Here is an 18,204-nt window from a genome sequence, read left to right on the forward strand (position 1 = left end):
CCCAGCCTATAGGAGTATGTGCAACAATGACCAATATCACCCTCCATTCCCGGCTTCCCTCCCCTGAACACTGGCCAGTTGTGTTCGTGTAGACGCCTATAAAGATGGATGCACGGTGGATTCGAACGCACAACCTCCCTGGTGGTGGGCAGGGACTTCACCACTTCGCCACCCAAGCTCCAAAGAAGTATGATCTCCCACTCGATGTAATTGTGTTTGGTGCTAGTATCCTGTTAATGTGCATGTGTTTCCTCTCTAGAAATAATCAGAGATATCTGTGTTATCGTTACTACTGTAACCATAAAGTTAAAGCAGAGGAGCAATATTTTGAAGTTGAGCCTTCAACTTTCACACATTCATAAGCCCCCCAACAACATTAATATATATATATATATATATATATATATATATATATATATATATATATATATATACACACACATATATTGTAGGCTAAAGGGGGGGGAAACACACTTTTAGAACTGAATATTTAGTAAATTAAATTTGACAAAAACGATTGCTATGTCAGGACCGAAGAGGTGTGTCTTCCTCTTTTCAAATGTTCTCCCCAACCCCTCCCACGGCCTTTACTCCTAACCCTGGTTATTGGTGGGGTACTAGGCATACGTTATTCATCTGTCCATTATTATCACACTGAGATAGACTAAAGCAGTGTTTCTGAGAAGCCAGCATCCATCAGGGTCATACCTTGCTTATCTTTCACATAGCCTTTACTGCAGTGGCTCAGGTAGGTGCTACCTCACTGTCTCCTGTGTTACCATGTGTTCTTCCTTGCTTGGAAATAAATTGGACATCAGGAGATTTGTTTTATCTGATTAAGATTGAAACCTACACCTGTGAGGGCTTTGTATCAACCAAGGCTGTTTATTGTTTGATTGACAGGAACCTTTAAAGATATGAGTGGACATAACTGGTTTTTGATGACTGAGGTTCAGGGTCTTTCTCTTCCCTGAATGGAATGGAGGCTTTCAGCTTAATTGCATTTTTTACCCTTATGTCACTCAACTGGTACTTGTGTATCCAATGTATTTAAAATCATTATAGTTAAAACAAATCTATACATTTCATCCAGTGCACAAGCTTGAGCTTGGTCCTAGGTTAATTCAAATAGTTTACATTTCTCAATTTTATATGCATAAATGTATTTATAAACATAAAAGTAAAAATCGAATCATAAGCAACCTTAAAGTATTTAACCTTAATTTGAGCCGAATTGCACTGGAGTCGTAAGGTAAATACATTGTTTTAGTTTTAAACTTGTTTGTAAAAGCAATTTAGATAGTTTTTTTGAATTCTGCCATGTTGATTACTAATGTTGATTATTGTTATTGTTTTCATATTCCCTAAAAAGCCTTCCCATTTTTTCATGTTCTGTTCTATCAAGTTGCTGGGTTTATTGGTATATTATTAATATTACATTGGTGTTTATTTGATTTTCTCAGACTTTTATCAGAAGTTATCAGCTTCAACATTTCCCTCTTAAAGATGGAAACAAGATAGATATTACTTACTCTTTTTTTCATTGATTATTTCATCATTTCTAAAAGTTGGATAACAATCATACTATTCATGCCTATGGCCATTTGAAGCTTTGAAAAACGGTAGTATTTGAACAAAGGATGATAAACATATGATATAATCATGATTTAACCCAATTAAATGAGCCTACATAAAATGGTTGATATGAAATTCCTGCATCAAGTCGTTTTCAGCAGATCTTTTTATCTCCTCCAGCACCCTGGCTTTGAAAGTTTAGCTGCAAATGTAACTTATTACTGAACCACGTAAACCCCAGCATCCTGCGACACCTTGTGAGCTTGTCGATCTGCTGTCTTCAGCGAAAGCCTTTCCCACAATAACAGAAAACAGAAAAGACTCTGTTCAACCACAGAGTTTAAGTGGTTAATTAGTTGAAGGAGCTCTGTGGTATTTCTATAATATATCCATAGATACATTGTGCTGTGCTATTGTTCTTATAATTTCACATTTCACAAAATGACATTTTGGGTTTTATGACATTTTAAATTGGCACCTATTTAATTAAGTGCCCTGGTGACAGTGCCATCAGTGCTCATTGCACAATGCACATGGGCAGTTATTTTTAGGTCATACTGTCAGCCATAGTCAAATGAGGATCCTACAAAGGAAGTTTAAAGAAGCCTGCTATCGAGAGACCTCATCTCTGATAAACTTGAAGTTACAGTATGTGGTTTGCTCTAAAGATATTGTCAAATCACATTGCACAGATATACAGTATTACTGGACACATGTTGATGTTCACCAAGAAACCAAAACAGTAGCACAACAGTTGCTAACAATATAAAAGTTTTAACCTTTTTTTTTACCTTCTCTTTTTTACACATAAGTCTCTTAAAAGTTAATTCTAAATAGGATTCATTTAAAATTACGACCAAATAAATGGCAGATTTATCCCATTATGTCTGTCCTGTTCCATCCAGACTGTCAACATGGAGGATTCTTCAGAGCAGTCCCACTGGGCGTCTCCAGCCCTGATCGGTTCGGACCCCCTGGCCAGCTTCTCCTCCGAGGCCAGTCTCCTACCACCAGGAGAGGACGGAGAGGTCTTCTTCTCCAATGCTGACATGGACTACACAAGCTTACCCTCTTACTTCTCAAACCCCAGCCATAACCGAGGCCCATCTGCCTACAGACACAGCTCAGGTCAGCACCACTGTTCATAAAGAATACATACATGAATCCATTTAAAAACTGTAGTGGTGATACTTGATATCAGGGACGTGCAGAGAATGTTAGAGAGGCAGGGGCTGAAATTTCTAAAAGGGCCATTTGGTGAAAATATCGAAAATAGCAGACCTCCAAGCTCACAACGCGTCACGCTGCGACACGTTGTGAGCTTGGAGGTCGGCTATTTTCGGTGCTTTATACCACACTGAACTAAGCATAATCAAGTCATTGAAGTCAACACTGGAGATGTAGCGTAACGGCATGGATTTCTACACAGAAAGGCCAATTCTTTCAACATAAGATGCTGCATTCAAGTTCAGGAGAGTTTGGACAAGACAATTCTCTTACGCTGCCTTCGGGTATGGCATGGAAAGAAGGAATTTGCATTTCGTTCACCATAATAAAAACGACATTCATGGTCTGGAGAGGGCACTTTTTACAGACGGATAAAAGGGCAGGGGCTCAAGCCCCCTTTGATGTCTGTGTGCACGTGCCTGCTTGATATTTGTTGTTTATTATGACATTAGTTAAAATCAGTGGTTGTGTTCTGTTCCTTTCTCCTGCAGTTCGCCAGGTGTACACCTCACCGTCGCTCTTGAGCAACCTGCAGTGGCTGGATGGCCCGGGCAGCCACTCGCTGAGTTCTCCCTACAACCCGGCAACCTCCACTTGGAGTAAGAGCCCTCTGACCAAGACTCCTCTTCACTCGCAAACTCCAACATCCCTTTACACTACCACAGCCATGTCATCCTTCAGTGCCTCAAGAGATGGATACTCCTCGCCAAGCAGAGAGGGCAAGGAGAGCCCCCAGTTTCAGGAAGCGCTGAAGGCCGAGCGATTGAGTCCACTCGGGGGAGGGAGCAGTTTTCTGAATCTGACCTCAGCTGGGGCTAGCGGCCTGTACACGCCATCTCCTCACTCACACATGCTGGGCCCTTACGGTTCATACATGACCTCTCCGCAAGACTACAACGCAGCCTCACTCTACTCCAGCCCGGGGGCGTGGATAAACCCATCCTATTCCCCCAAACTACGCAACAAGATGAGACTATCCCCACCAGGTGAAAACACACTGAGGTTTATCATATAGTCATAATATGAGTAAATAGAATTTTGTGTCAATATATGGGTTTGTAATTTGTACATGGTGTATGACAGGTGGGCAAACGTACACAATAAAAACCATAGTGTTAATTTGTCTCCCGTACACCCGTATTTTTACACTCATACAGTGTTATTAACACTCCAGATTTTTGAGAGGTGGTCACACCGTCTCCTTAGCGTGACAGTGTGTGTAGATATGCGTTTATGCGTCTATGCGTGTGTGTCTGTAGCCTTGAGCCTGGCCTGCAATACCGCTGGGTGACCAGAGAGGTACTGTACATGCCTTGAAATGTACATGCATGCACACACACACACACACACAGACACCTTGAAATTAATGGACACCACCTCTCAGTTCACACTGGTATGATTTTTTAATTTGTTAGGAAAATAAATGTTTGAATTTTGATTCTGACAGAGGCCAGAGAGTGTGTCAACTGTGGAGCCACGGCTACCCCTCTGTGGCGCAGGGATGGCACGGGCCATTATTTGTGTAATGCCTGCGGACTGTACCACAAGATGAACGGTCAAAACAGACCCCTGATCCGGCCAAAGAAAAGATTGGTATGTATGTATGTATATGTATGTATGTATGTAAAACTACCTCAATGTAAACCAGCACTTATTTGGCATTTTCAGAGTTCCATAATTGATTGATTCCTAATTGTCCTGTTTTTTTTTTGTTTGTTTGTTTGTTTTCAGATCGTCAGCAAGCGAGCAGGTACACTATGTGCCAACTGTCACACAAGCACGACAACACTGTGGAGACGTAATGCCAGTGGGGAGCCTGTGTGTAACGCCTGTGGACTGTACTTCAAATTACACAACGTGAGTCTATCTATGGTTTGTCTATAGATCACAGTTACACCTAGAATACAACCACGGCATTGATAAGCCTTGATTCTGTATTCCATTCCCAATGATGATGTAGAAACTAGAAACCTAATTCCTTCCTTTACATATTTAGATAAACAGACCTCTTACTATGAAGAAGGATGGCATTCAAACAAGGAACCGCAAAGTGTCGAACAAGAACAAGAAGAACAGGAAGAATGCTCTGCCGGAGCCGTACCCAGACCTGACCCAGCCACCCCCTATGGATGAGAACGGTGGATTTGGGCAGTACTCGCTTGGCCCAGGTTCCCTGCTTCCTTACAGCCACAGTTCACACCTGCTTCAACAGCCATCCTCCCTACATCCCTCTTCTACTTTGTCCTACACACATCACCCCAACGCTGGCATGGTGCCCACGTTGGTGTGAGATGACTGGACAAGCCCGGCCATAATCGTCTAATTTATACAAAAATATCCAACCTACAAGCTCACAATGCGTCGCATTGGGAGTCAGGACATGACCAGAATAATGTCCAAAATATGGATGCAAGGTTGAAAGTGGTTAGCAGTGCATTCAGCACCATTCATTTTACTATAGGCCAAGCATCACTGGGGACAAAGATCCCATTGAGTACCCTACAGGAGAACATTTTTTTTCTTTTTTTTACAGAACCCTTTGTGAAGTCAGTACTTCTTTGCTTGCCAGTTATTTGTGTGAAATTGTCCATATCTTTGTATAGAGTCTGATAAGGAAAGAGGTGGTTCAAAATCAAGCATCTGTGTTGTGTTTCTCTTCAGGAAATGGCATATTTCGCTGAAGCAGCCTATGTTTGAGTTCAAGTTCAAATCACTCAGCTGATTTTGTTGCACACGTAACACAGTACTATGGGAAGGTTTAGCTGTATTTTGTAAATACAAAGAAAAGATTTTTTTTATAATGGTAATATTAAAATGTGAAAAGGTGTGCTTGTTTTGTACTATAGTGATCTGGTTAAACTATTGATCAGAAAATAAAATGTATATCTGGTTATGAAGTGCAAGTTAGATTTCATGTACAATTCATGTTCATGTACAATATCTCTATATAGCTTCTGCGGGGAGAGTTCCTCTATAGTAGTGGTATCTCACAGTCTATAATAGTGTCTTTGTCACAGAATTGAATTTGAAAGTCTAATAGTATCAGGTGCACTGGGCATGCAAATTTGCCTTTAAGCTGAGGTGACAAAACATTCAACTTAAATGCAACTCTTGTGACAGGCTCTATATTTAGTGTGATGTTATCAGTTGATAAACAAAAACCTGGCCTCAAACATTCTCGCGCGCACACGCACACACGCACGCACGCACGCACGCGCACACACACACACACACACACACACACACACACACACACACACACTTCTTGTAAATGGTTTTTGGATCTAAAAAGGGATAAATAAAAACACAGTTAAAACAAACATACTAGGGGAGTAACAGTTGCTCAAACTAATCGATTTCATTGACTATAATATATCTCTGTTGTCGGGCCGAAACCTCCTAACTCCAAAATGTTCATTTTCGGGAAAATGAGCTCAAGTGGAGTTAGGAGGTTTTGACCAAAGAGCTTTTTACTACTTTTCATTGGTTCAATATTATTTTAACCAACACACAGATGTAAAGGGTGTTCTATAGCACATATTTATGAAAAAAAAAGAGAGGGCCAATCGGGTGGAGTTAGCCTGTTTGGCAGAAAGTGTGGAGTTAGGAGGTTTTGTCCCAAGCACTTTTTACTACTTTCCATTGGCTCAATATTATTTGAATCAACACTCAGATGTAAAGGGTGTTCAATAGCCCTGATTTATGCCAACAAATCTAAAATGGAGTTAAGAGGTTTTGGCCAGACAGTGACAAATATATATTGATTTTGACTGTTTCACAGTGTTGTTTTGTTTCATGGTATCAAAGCCAATCTATTAAGCAAACTGAAATGAACAAAATGTTAACATCAAAGATCGGAGAGCCTGCATGGTCTTGCTGCTGGAGGTTCCAAATTTGGCCTGTTAGAATATGCTAGTACAAAGGACATTTTAGTTGATCCAAAAGCCAGACAATGACGCTTAAATGGCTTAATGTTTATTTTATGACGACTATTCTATTTATTAGTTCAACCCTAAAATAACAAGTTTGTATAGCAAACTGATTCCACTTGATTTTATTTTATTATTATTTTTGTAGTGAAATCTTCTGATGCTTAGCTGGGGCACATCATCAGTGATGGACCAACATAAACAGAATGATGTAAGGGCCATTCTGAGCCTGTTGGATTTTTTATGCCGTTTGCCGTATGCAGGTGACTACTACACACTTATTCTATTCATGTGACCAAGTATGTTTTCTTGCTGAACACTGTTGCATTTATCATGTCTGAAAAGAGACCAAATCCAAATCTCACACTGCTTCTCTGTAGCTTATAATCAATGCAAACAGTGCGAAGATAGTAGTACTATTTAAGATTCTCCTCCATTCAGTGTCCTATAGGAATGGAAGACCATTACTGAGACTTAATGTTGTTCTTTCTTTTACTGCAAATATAATCTATATTATCTGTATTTACTGTTCCCTAAAACAGAAATACTAAAATGCAACAATACAGTAGTGTGTAAAACCACTACTGTACTGTGTTAAATGTTCTTAATGATGGGGAGTAGGGCTGGGGCCACTTGCACTGGTGGATGACTGATAACTTATCACTGAGGCCACAGACCCTAAAAAAATCCACCTGCTGCTGGCACAGGCGCTCATACACTCCCTGTCCGTTACTGACTAGGGGACAACATGTACAGTTCAGGTACAGTATGCAAGCCTTTAGACCCTACATAGTCTCATCATGCTATGTTAAACAAAAAAATATATATTTGCATTTAAATACACTAAGATATGATGTTAACATAGCCTTGAGAGAGTACAAACATACTGTACTCAGATATACAAATGGATCAAATTAATACAGAGGATTTTACTGTGTCCTCATCTAAATAGTAAGCAGAATGGCGTTTTTGAGAGTTGAAATGATCCTAACAGACCTTTAGGGCTAGTATTATAGTATTACTATACCAACTTTGGTCAAATTCCATATAGATCATCACATGAACACACATGGAATTACCATTGCAGAAAAATTGTAAATAATACACATATCAGCATGTGTTTTTGCAGCTCGTGTACAGTATATGCTCGAGTGAAAGATTCAGGGAGACTTTAATTTATGCAACAGTTTCAATTTAGTGAGCACATCCCTGTGAACATCTGGGCACTCATGACAAAGCATGGCATGCACATTCTCTGAGCTTAGGAGCACATTTAGTATATCACTGATAAACATCAATCAATCACTCATGTCTCTTGCCGGGTAAGCAGGGCATTTATGATAGTGATAAACATGAGAACGCATACTGTATGTAACTCATACTGTGCATATATATACTGTGTGTGTGTGTGTGTGTGTGCACACATATATACAGTATATACACATACACACACACACACACACAGAGTATAGCCTATACAAACACATTTGTGTGTGTATTTGATTTTATTCTTATTTTTTTTAACTGATGAAAGCTTCATTTTTTGTGCTTTTATCCATTTTGGCGCTTTTAATGGTAATGCTGTTCTTTTAAATGTTGCCAATAAAACTATTCTATTCTATTACTCAAGGAATATAAAAAAATATATATATTTAATATTTTCTAGATTAGATATACTCATGCCCAGCAAAATAGGCGTCACTGCAGAATGATTTAGCCATGTCACCTAAACATTACACTGTCCACTTGTCTAAGAAAGTGCAGAAGGAGAAAGACCAATGTAGAATATTTATATATTTAGAACCAAAAAAGGTTTAACATTTAAATATTCTTTGAGCGAGACCATAATTCATTCTCTTTTCCTTGACTGGCTTTATCTGTTTCTGCCGCCAGCTAAGCTTTGGGGAAATGGTAACAAATGACAGGGATAGATTAGTAACCACAGGCCAGATCCAACTCGCATGTTAGTAGGCTGTCCGTTGGTGGTCTTCTCTCTCTTTTTTTTTTCCTCTTCTCCCGTCCATCCTGTTTCACTCACATTTAAATCGTCCCTATAGTTGCAAACCTATGAACCAACCGTACACTGTAAAGATTTTCCCAATTGTTAGCAGAGAACATGACGAAACAGATGAAAGATATACAATGTCTTACTATACTTCTCTTGATAGACAGTACAGTCTGCCCATTATAGCTAATCCTATAAGCTAAAAGCGGGTATAATAATTATATAGCACTTTAATGTCATGTCATAATAAACATGAGAATATGCAATTACTTCAGACTTGGTTACAAAGCACCCCCTAATGGTAAAACAAAAGACTTCAGCCCCAACCATTTCCAGACAGGTCTACTTTAGAGTATATGAACATTCATTTCATTAATTGTTTGTGTAAGAGAGCTTTAAAGTTGTAAATGTAATGCTATTCACGTTTTTACAGAAATGATCTAAAAGGATGTAATTGTGTGATGTGTTGCTCTTCAGAATCAAATCACAATTACCGCAGCATTGCACACAAAGCAGCATAATAAAATAAGTAATTTAATCTGAAGAATGGGGTGGCCTGAAACTAGAGTACAGCACCATAAAAGAACTGAAGTATAAAATATAAAGTGAAATAGAACTTATATTATCTGTCAAATAGTATTTGTAAATAATTAAAATTGGTCCCTTGGTGTAACTTAAAAAGATAATGATTTCCTCCCCCCATCTTTCTTAGATCATCTGAAACCTTTTAAAGCTTATAATTGAGTATAAAACATGATTTCCAACAAACAATGAAAACACAAAAGCGATCAATAATAATAATACAAATTAGGCTATAACCAAGAGCTTTGCTGTGTATAAAAAAATAATATCACAGGACAGGCGTGAGAAACGACTCCCCGGGTTATTATAGGTATTCCCACAAACTGCCATAGCCAATCGAGATTATCAGTGCACAATCAGACTGGGATTTTGTAAACATAGAACTATTCTGTTTTGTTTTGGTTGCCGTGGCATTACACAGTATGCACATGGGGTAAACAAGAGGCAACTGATGGTCCTCCTCTTCACTGGCCTTTCCTTACAATGAAGGTGCAGAGCAACACTCCTGTAAGCAGCATCCCACCCACAAGCAGCCATCTTCTTAGGGTTTCCTGGGACCTCCTATCCTCCCTTGCTGAATCTCTACCAAATATCGCGGTGAATTTATCCTGTAAGGTAAAGTATGGATCAGACAGAGAGAGGAAGATACATTTTTATGAGCTTTCTTTTTGGTTTGTACACAGACATTCTTTTGAGTGACAAAATGTGTGATACAGTATCATTAGTATTCCCTCTGCCTGCTCACCCATCCTCCTTGGCTCTGGATCCATGGCTCAATGTGGTTATCCAGGTATAAGGTCATCCAGTCTGCGACGGGGGACACCAGAGGGACCATATCCTTTTCAACACACTCGACACAGAGGGTGCCCCCAAAGACAAACAGGCCCACTATGCGTCCCCAGTTGACTCCGTCCCTGAACAACTCGTCCATCACACCCTCGAAGCTGTTGTAGGCAGTGGCAGGGGTAATATGGAACTTAGAGGAGAGGTCACTAAAGGCTTGTGTATAGCGCAGCTCAAACTCGTCAGCAGCATACCGAAGGGCTGCCTTCAGTGCCTCTCCGTTTGGAGAAGATAACATCCCTAATTGGCTACCACCGTTTACATTGTTCACCAGTAACCCATTGGTTTTGTCTCCTTCAGTCCTTTCACTGGCATCCTCCAGTTTCAAGTTCCTCTGAGACAGTTTATAGCTTATAAAGAACACCACCAGCTCTCTGTTGCTGTACAACATAATTTCCACACTATACACGGTTACACCACCAACACACTTCCAAGATACTCAGACCTCATAGTTTCTCCCGCCATGGCCCACACACTCAGTGGGATGTCCATCTTGTGGCTGGCAACTTCCATGACCTAGAAAGGTTATGGAACAGGTGGTAGTGTCACATAAAAGGTAAAGCCCACTTTGATATCAGTCACAATTATATATATATATATATATATATATATATATATATATATATATATATATACTTTTCCAAAATTAACATTAGGCCCCTTGAAATAGGATCAGCTTGGCAATGTTCCTTGAAAAGGCTAAGCGGGGATGCATTGCAGATTACTATAGTAATCAGAATAACTTGTATTTTTATTTTATAATTTATGTATGTATATATACTGTATATATAGAGATAGATGCACAGAAAACAGTTTAAGACTTTAGAATAGAATGTTATTAAATGATCTATTATCATTTTATTTTATTTTTTTATTTTTCAGTTTGCTTATTGCATTCCTGTGGAAATAAGCTTAGTCTTTTCTAGGATCTCCTTTTAGTAGACCTTGTACCAGTGAACTGTACCGTTTCCTATGCAAACTTCTAATAAAGTCTTCAATCAATCAATCAATACTGCAGTTAGCAGTAGCTCTGCTTGCTTAGTTAGAAGTGACAGCAAATGAAAACGTCTGAAATGTTTGTTTATTGAGACATTAGCCAACGTAGTTAATGCTAACTTCAACTGGCAGCCATTGCAACCACAGACCAAGCAAGTTGACATTTAGTTACCTAGGCTATAGCTTGACATTTTGAAATACGGTGTTTCTTATCGTTAATAGGTTATTACATGCTTAGTTGCGAACAGACAAAAGCTGACCTACTGACGCCTCACTTAAATACGTTCCTATTTATTCTAGCTAAAGATGCTAACTAGCTGGCTTCACATAGGCTACACGTTATTCAAATCGTGCGAAAAGGAACTGGAAGCAGCCTACATGGGAATGTTTTGATGCAATCAAAATTCACGCCTGTACTTACAACCACAAAAAGAAGGCAGTACACTCAAAGTGCGGTATTAGAATTATTAAAATCTATCGTTGCGCACAACCACAGCGTCATTTCTCGAGAGACGGGTATGGCTGCAGGCCTGGAGACACCTCCCTCAGCAGATCTTTCTTGTCAGACCTTTCGTCTCAGAACGGAAGTGTGTGTCGGCGCGCTTCCGGCGCTTACGAGTGACGTCACACAGCAGACTTACAAGCTCACAAGGCTCACAACGCATCACAAGCGCAACGCTTTGTGGGCTTGTAGATCGGCTGTTTTCGCCAACCAACACTGCCACCGGTACCCAGTCGTTTTTAGAGACAGCTACATGGATAAATTATTATTGCAGAAAATTCCTCTTCAAACCATTATTGAACACTGGAAAATAACACATTTCTTAATAATTAGTTAATTTATTTTAATAAATATCAGCGGCGAGGCGAGGGATCCCCGGGGACCCCCCCTGAGGAGCGGCGGTCCGCGAGAGAGCGAGACACTCCGGTGGAGGGTCGCCGGCGACGGTCAGCGGCGAGAGACCCTCGCAGGGCGGCCGACTCACGGCCACCGTGCGGGGGACCGTCGCCGGCGACCCTCCACTGGGCGGGGGTCTCACGGACCGTCGCTGCGGTCGCCCCGTGGTCGGCGGGCGAGCCGGGCGAGGGACCCCCGCAGGCCGGCCGACTCACGGCCACTGTGCCGGGGTCTCTCGCGGACCGCCGGTCCTCAGGGGGGGTCCCCGGGTGTCCCTCGCCACTAATATTGATTATTAAAAGTTATTTTTCATTATTAAGAACTTTTTCTTTTTTTGTAATGTTATTTTCCAGTTTGAATAAAGGTTTGAAGAGGAACTTTTGGCAATAAGAATTAATGCAATAGCCTACTGTTATTTATTATTAAAAGTTACTTTTCATCGTAAAGAAACGTTTTATTTTCCGTGTTCCAAAAAGGCAGACAAGCCGCAGTAATAATAATAATCAAAATCTAAAAAGTTGTCTATAGTAAATAAAGCATCATGTTGTCATCAGTAGGACTTTTTCTTCGTTCCATTTTCTTCCGAGTGTGCGACTGCGTCTGTCTGTGTGTAGAGAAGCTTGCTTACGCAAGCTACGCAGCGAGGCGTCATCTACGCAATTTACGCAGGGAAGCAAGTCAGTGGGCGTGGTCTGGGACAGAGCGGGGGAGCGGGGAGGCGGGTGCGGGGGGGGGGCTAGGCGTAGCGGAGCAGAAATGCCGCCCACAGTACAGTGGAACGCAGCTTCCTTTAAGATTTTTTACCCTGTAGACTTGCCGTTGTACCTGAGACGAGAGGTCTGACAAGAAAGATTTCTGCTGAGAGAGGTGACTCCACCCCTGCAGCCATACACTCTTGTTTCTCGAGGGCCTGACCATTCAGGCACGGTGACGGCACTCATTGGTTCATAGATGTTTTTAGGTATCTCTGGATTGGCCATAATTTGGCCACATGATCTTCTCCGCTCTGATCTTCTCCAGTGAGCGGAAGTCCCTCCTTCTTAACTTTCTGCACCAACCGGCAACGTTTGCTTACAGGAAGTTGCGTCTGAAGAATTATAAACCCACGAATAAAGCATTATAAATCATTTTCACTATTTTAAATTATATTTTCTCACACCCACACTATCTTAGATATACCAATAGACTTAGACCCTTTTAAAACCCTGTATAGCTTTTTGGTATTTGAGATAACAGTATCCCAAAAAACAAACAAAAAAGTTATGCAGGGTTCCAAACTCCAGGGGCAAAAGATTTATGATAATGGAGTTATCTAGATTGAGACATCTGTGCTTCCATAGGCCCTCTTTTCTTTACTTTCATATTCTTTCACTGAAGTGATACTTAATTCCAACATAACTTGATCTAAGGGTTGGATAGGTGAATATCATTTGAAAAAACTCAATATTGTTTGGGTTAAATAAATGAAACAGACACTTAACTTAACCCAAATCATTAAGGCGATTTGTGCTATAGTATAGGTAACATTTCCTTAAAGTTTTGATAAATGTTGTAATTTCTAGGAACCAGGAATCCCTGACAATACTTCATGTTCCACGTTAAAATTACACACAACTGACTAATACAAATTAAATTAACACTTGAATCTCAGACTCCAGTGTTGTAGGATCTCATCTGCCCCTGGAAAAACACCAATCAACACTGCCATAGATGAATTATGTATTAGTTCAAATGAAATGGCTCCTGATATTTATTAAACAAATGTATTTATTAAAAAGGAAGTATACATAAGCAATTAGCATATCCTAACTTTCTAAATGTGAAATGACAAATACATCTCCATCTCACACTTGAGGGAGGGGTATGAAAGTGGGGATAGGATCATAAATCTTTGTGACTAACAGTTAACAAATGAGAAACAGACAGTATGTATATAATGTATAATCTAAGTACAATCCCTATTATATACAGTGTCACAACAGATGTCAGTTACAGAAGCCATACACTTTTGAATAATGTTGCCGAGTACCTCAGCAATCTTTTGTTTTAACACTTGAATTGAGGTCAAATGAGGAATTACAGTATTTCTTATGCGAACCATGCCAGACCAATGTTTGTGATTTTTAACTGTCCATATCATCTCATAAAGATGAGGCTATCTCTTAACCGATAAATTTAAGATTTTCTCTAAACCATTTGATTTAAGCACTTTTCAAATCTAAATGTTACCCTACCAAGGCACATTGCTAAGCAGGGACACTAACAAAGAGTCGTGTTTGCTTTCCCATCTTGCAGAGTGCTCATTTCTGAAGGCCCATCCATGTTCATAGGGGGAGTCGCCTCTGACACCTCTGCTGGTTCTTCAGAGACTAGAGCCACGTGTTGGTTTCCATCAATGTTTCCATTCTCAGTAATGCTACCCTCTTGTTCTGGTTCACTGTCTGAGTCAATTGATATGGTCTCTGTGTATGTACTAAGCTTAAGGGTACAGTTGATTGTACCACACTGCTTGTTTTGGTCAGTGCTTGGCGTTCCAGACTTGAGACCCCCTGTGCCTGGTCCGACTGTTGAGGTACCAGCCATATCCTCAAATGTCATATCATGCTTTAATTTCTGGAGCTCTTGCATGTCAAATCCAAGCAACACAGCCACGTTCTTGGTCTCGCATTCTTTCTCACAAACCTTACGCTTGTCTGCAAAGTGGCTGGCAATATCAGACTTCCACAGCCACAGACTCCCAGACAGCTTTTCCTCTTCCTCAGACGATAGATAGGGTCGTTTGTTGAAGTAGTTTGTGAGGAAGTTTTTTCGGGCCTCATAGGTCTTGTGCTCATAACTTCGAGGATCCAATACAAGGCCGTCAGATTCTCCACGCTTCCCTGCTGTGGCGAGCTTTGAGTTCATCTTCATCTTCTTTGGGTCTGATGTGGCTTGGGTGGGTAGCTGCCGCTTGAGGAACCCAGCACCAGAAGAGTTGAGAGTTAAGGCAGACTTGATACCCTGGCCAGCATGGGACCTGCCCACAGCTCTGCACTGCACAAGATGCAGCGTGATGGTGGAGGCCACCATGTTACTTGTATACACACCCAAGCAGTGAATACACTTGTATGTCATCTTTTTCTCGACAGGATGCATCGTCTGAAGGACTTGGTGTCGTTCCCTCAGATGCTGAGAGAGAGCATCAGAAATGGGTCCTTTGAGGATGGTGAAGCACAGCGGGCAAAGAGTCTTCCCAATTTCGTTCTTTTTCTCGACCATCTTCGGAGCCATTACTTTGACTTGAGGTGGATAAAGGCCAAGGGCAGACTGATCTTGTGGCGGATAAAGGGCAGACTGATCTTGTGGCTGACCATTTATAGGCTCCTTCATGTTGAAGGTGATAACAACAAGCTGTACGTTATTGGACTTATCTTGCTTGATTGTGAGGTCAAAGGTCAATGGGGATGCACCAGGAAGACCAGCAAAGTCTTCAGGGTGAAAGAGATTCACATGCTCAATCAGTTTCTCTACATTGTGGAAAGCAGAGTGGCATTGTGGGCAAGTAAGCCCATGAATTAACATGTGGTTGAGCAGTGTGTCACTGGGCAAATATCGGTTGCAAAGCAAGCATTTACTGGTGAAATTGTGGATCTTCATGATATACTTTGCCATTGCCCATATCTTCTTTGCCTTGTGTGCCTTTTCAAAATGAGCACTGTAGAGGTTTTCAGGAAAAAGCTCATTGCAAACAGTGCATATCTTCCACTTCTGAGTTTGGGCTGTGTTTACTGACGGACCTGGTGGTGTGGCCTCTGTCAAAGCACTGCTTGGAACTGCAACACGCACTGGATGGCTAGCGAGGGCGGTTTTAACAACAGGCGCAGGATAAGCCTTTGAAAGGCCCATGTTGCTTAGTGCATCAGACATAAGTGTGCGCCCTCCACTCAACATCATGGATGCTTTCTGAGACAACCCTGGGAAGGCTTGAGACCTGGACACCATAACGTTAGCATGTCCAATCATAGTCGTCACTTGAGCACCAATGCGCTCATGGTACTCAACCACATGCTGCACCAATGCCTCATAGCTTCGGGTAGAAAACTGGCAGCGCTTACATAGGATGTTGTTGCCATTCACAGTATTAGCACCATTTTTGACAGAGGAATCAGAAACCATGCCAAGATAGGGTGAGACAACATGCTGAAAATGTTCCCTGTAGATGTGCCTTCTCACAACATTGTAGAGAGGATCCCTGTATGTGCATTTCTTACAAAAGTACATCGCTCGCTCTACATTATCCCCCTGCCTGGCCTTTTCAAGCCATAGTTTGTCCTTCTGCGCCATAGCAGTTGCCTGGGTGGTCCCATAATTCTGCCGTGTTGAACTGGGTATGTGGAATATCTTAACGTGCGTCTCCATAGTTCTCTTGGTTGCAGTGAATGTGCAGTAAGGACAGTTGAGGAGGATACTGGCCTCAAAGTCTGATCTGTGTACATTGCGGAAGTGGTTCTTGTAGCCTGAGTAGTATTTGGAAGCAAATGGACACTCTGTGCAGCAAAATGGCTTAGATCGATAGTCCTACAGAAAATGATAAAAAAAAAATCATTATAAATCAAAGATAGAAATGTGCTTTCGTTATGAATTCAAGAAGGCCTAGAATTAAAGTTCATACGTTACCTGTGACTTAGATGATGAAGGATCCCATGAGCAAATATCAAGACACTGAGTGCTCTTCACATACTGGTCAGGGGGACAAAACTCTTTGAACTCCTGTGTAAATGAGATGAAAACAAAAGTGAAGACCTGGCTGTTGTCTGTGTGAATAAATGTATAAATTAGTTGTAACAGTTTCCATTGACTGTACCCATATATTGCCATGGCATTTCACTTGTCTAGTTAAGTGAAATTGCGTGCATCGTGCATGTATTTATTAATTAGTTTTTCTGTACGACTCAGCTAACAAGGCTCTCAGCTTCCACACATTTCCCAAAGACTTAGTTACTGCTTCATTTACACAATGGTGTTAAAAGATATTAGTTTAAACCACCTAAATTAACAGTCTGTACTGAATTGCCCAATATCTCCATCTAAGCAATTAATGTAAATGGTTGTGTGTGCTTTCCTTTGGGCACTCATTTCATATAGTAAATTACACTCACCTCCACTGCCTCCTTGCAGTACTCCAGCCCAATGTCACCAAGTGCTTTTTTCACTTGCCTCCTGGCTCTCCGTATCCTTGTAAGGTTGTTAACAGGGAGCTGATACATCTTTCCTGTAAAACATAAATGAAACAAAAAGAAAATGGGTAGTTATGCCTTTATTGATCGGACAGTACGTAGAGTAGACTTGACAGAAAATGGGGAAAGAGACGGGGAGTGACGAAACAGGTCATCGGGAACGGGATTCAAACCCAAACATTGTTATAACATCTTATGCTATGACAAAATGTCATTATCATAAGGTATTAAATATATATACTGTATGTAGATGGACTATATTGTCCAGAGGGGGATTTGTCGTCACAAGCAACAACAAACCAACAAACAGCAACACGAGTGACATCACCCGCAGAGGCTGCCACAGGAAACGTCAACTAATATTTAATACGATAGGGAGTATGGTCCAACAAAAATCCTCAGTTGCACAATGTTATTTGCACAAATGTCATGAGCATAGATAAAAGAGTAATTGATGTATTGTATATACTATGTATGCCTTCTGCACATTCTATCAATCCTGATTCTAATGATCTTACCCCTTATTCTGCACAGGGGTGCTGCTGTTGCTACATATATTTTATAACTGCTTTATCTGCTGTTCTTTCCTGCAGTCATTTTATTTTTGTTTTAATAATTTAAAAAACAATAAATACATACAGAATTATTATCACAATGCAGTGAAATGTAGTTTAGGCTAGTTGCACGTAATAATGCATTACCTATCGTCTCATCTCCCCTAAATATAACTAGCACATCTGCAGTGGCTGGATGTGGTCTCCCTACTCTTTCAATTGGTCAATTGGTTGACACAGATAGTGTCAATAAAGTTATTTGAAGCAGAGGGCACTCCAGATTTAACACTAAATGCACCGCCATCTTAACTGTAGTTTGGACATTGACAGCCATCAGGACTGAGAGAAAACTTACGGAGTGTAGTTTTAAGCTCAATTC

The 18,204-nt window shown here is 40.8% G+C and overlaps 3 protein-coding genes across 3 annotated transcripts in view; 1 reads left to right on the plus strand and 2 right to left on the minus strand.

Moving 5' to 3' along the window:
• Positions 1-654: 654 nt before the first annotated feature.
• Positions 655-5,531, plus strand: gata1a (GATA binding protein 1a). The gene is made up of 6 exons (XM_080727293.1): positions 655-748; positions 2,481-2,703; positions 3,294-3,788; positions 4,250-4,395; positions 4,534-4,659; positions 4,799-5,531. The coding sequence occupies exons 2-6, from the start codon at positions 2,490-2,492 to the stop codon at positions 5,090-5,092; spliced, it is 1,275 nt and encodes a 424-aa protein (XP_080583419.1). The 5' UTR covers positions 655-748; positions 2,481-2,489; the 3' UTR covers positions 5,093-5,531.
• A 2,452-nt stretch (positions 5,532-7,983) lies between these two features.
• Positions 7,984-11,672, minus strand: LOC308287406 (bcl-2-like protein 1). Its single transcript, XM_080728564.1, has 3 exons — positions 11,579-11,672; positions 10,064-10,677; positions 7,984-9,926 (listed from the first exon to the last, which is right to left on the minus strand). Exons 2-3 carry the CDS (start codon positions 10,550-10,552, stop codon positions 9,783-9,785), a joined length of 633 nt encoding a protein of 210 aa, XP_080584690.1. The 5' UTR covers positions 10,553-10,677; positions 11,579-11,672; the 3' UTR covers positions 7,984-9,782.
• Positions 11,673-13,958: 2,286 nt separating this feature from the next.
• Positions 13,959-18,204, minus strand: part of LOC308286602 (activity-dependent neuroprotective protein a-like) — a 5,580-nt gene continuing 1,334 nt past the window's right edge. Inside the window, exons 2-4 of the mRNA XM_080727689.1 lie at positions 17,194-17,306; positions 16,712-16,804; positions 13,959-16,612 (exon numbers count right to left, since the gene is read on the minus strand). Of these exons, the coding sequence (XP_080583815.1) occupies positions 14,315-16,612; positions 16,712-16,804; positions 17,194-17,301 (2,499 nt within the window). The 5' untranslated portion in view covers positions 17,302-17,306 and the 3' untranslated portion in view covers positions 13,959-14,314. The remainder of the gene's footprint in view (positions 16,613-16,711; positions 16,805-17,193; positions 17,307-18,204) is intronic.

The sequence above is a fragment of the Nannobrachium achirus genome (assembly GCF_963921795.1).
Source record: "Nannobrachium achirus genome assembly, chromosome: 6".
Lineage (NCBI taxonomy): Eukaryota > Metazoa > Chordata > Actinopteri > Myctophiformes > Myctophidae > Nannobrachium > Nannobrachium achirus.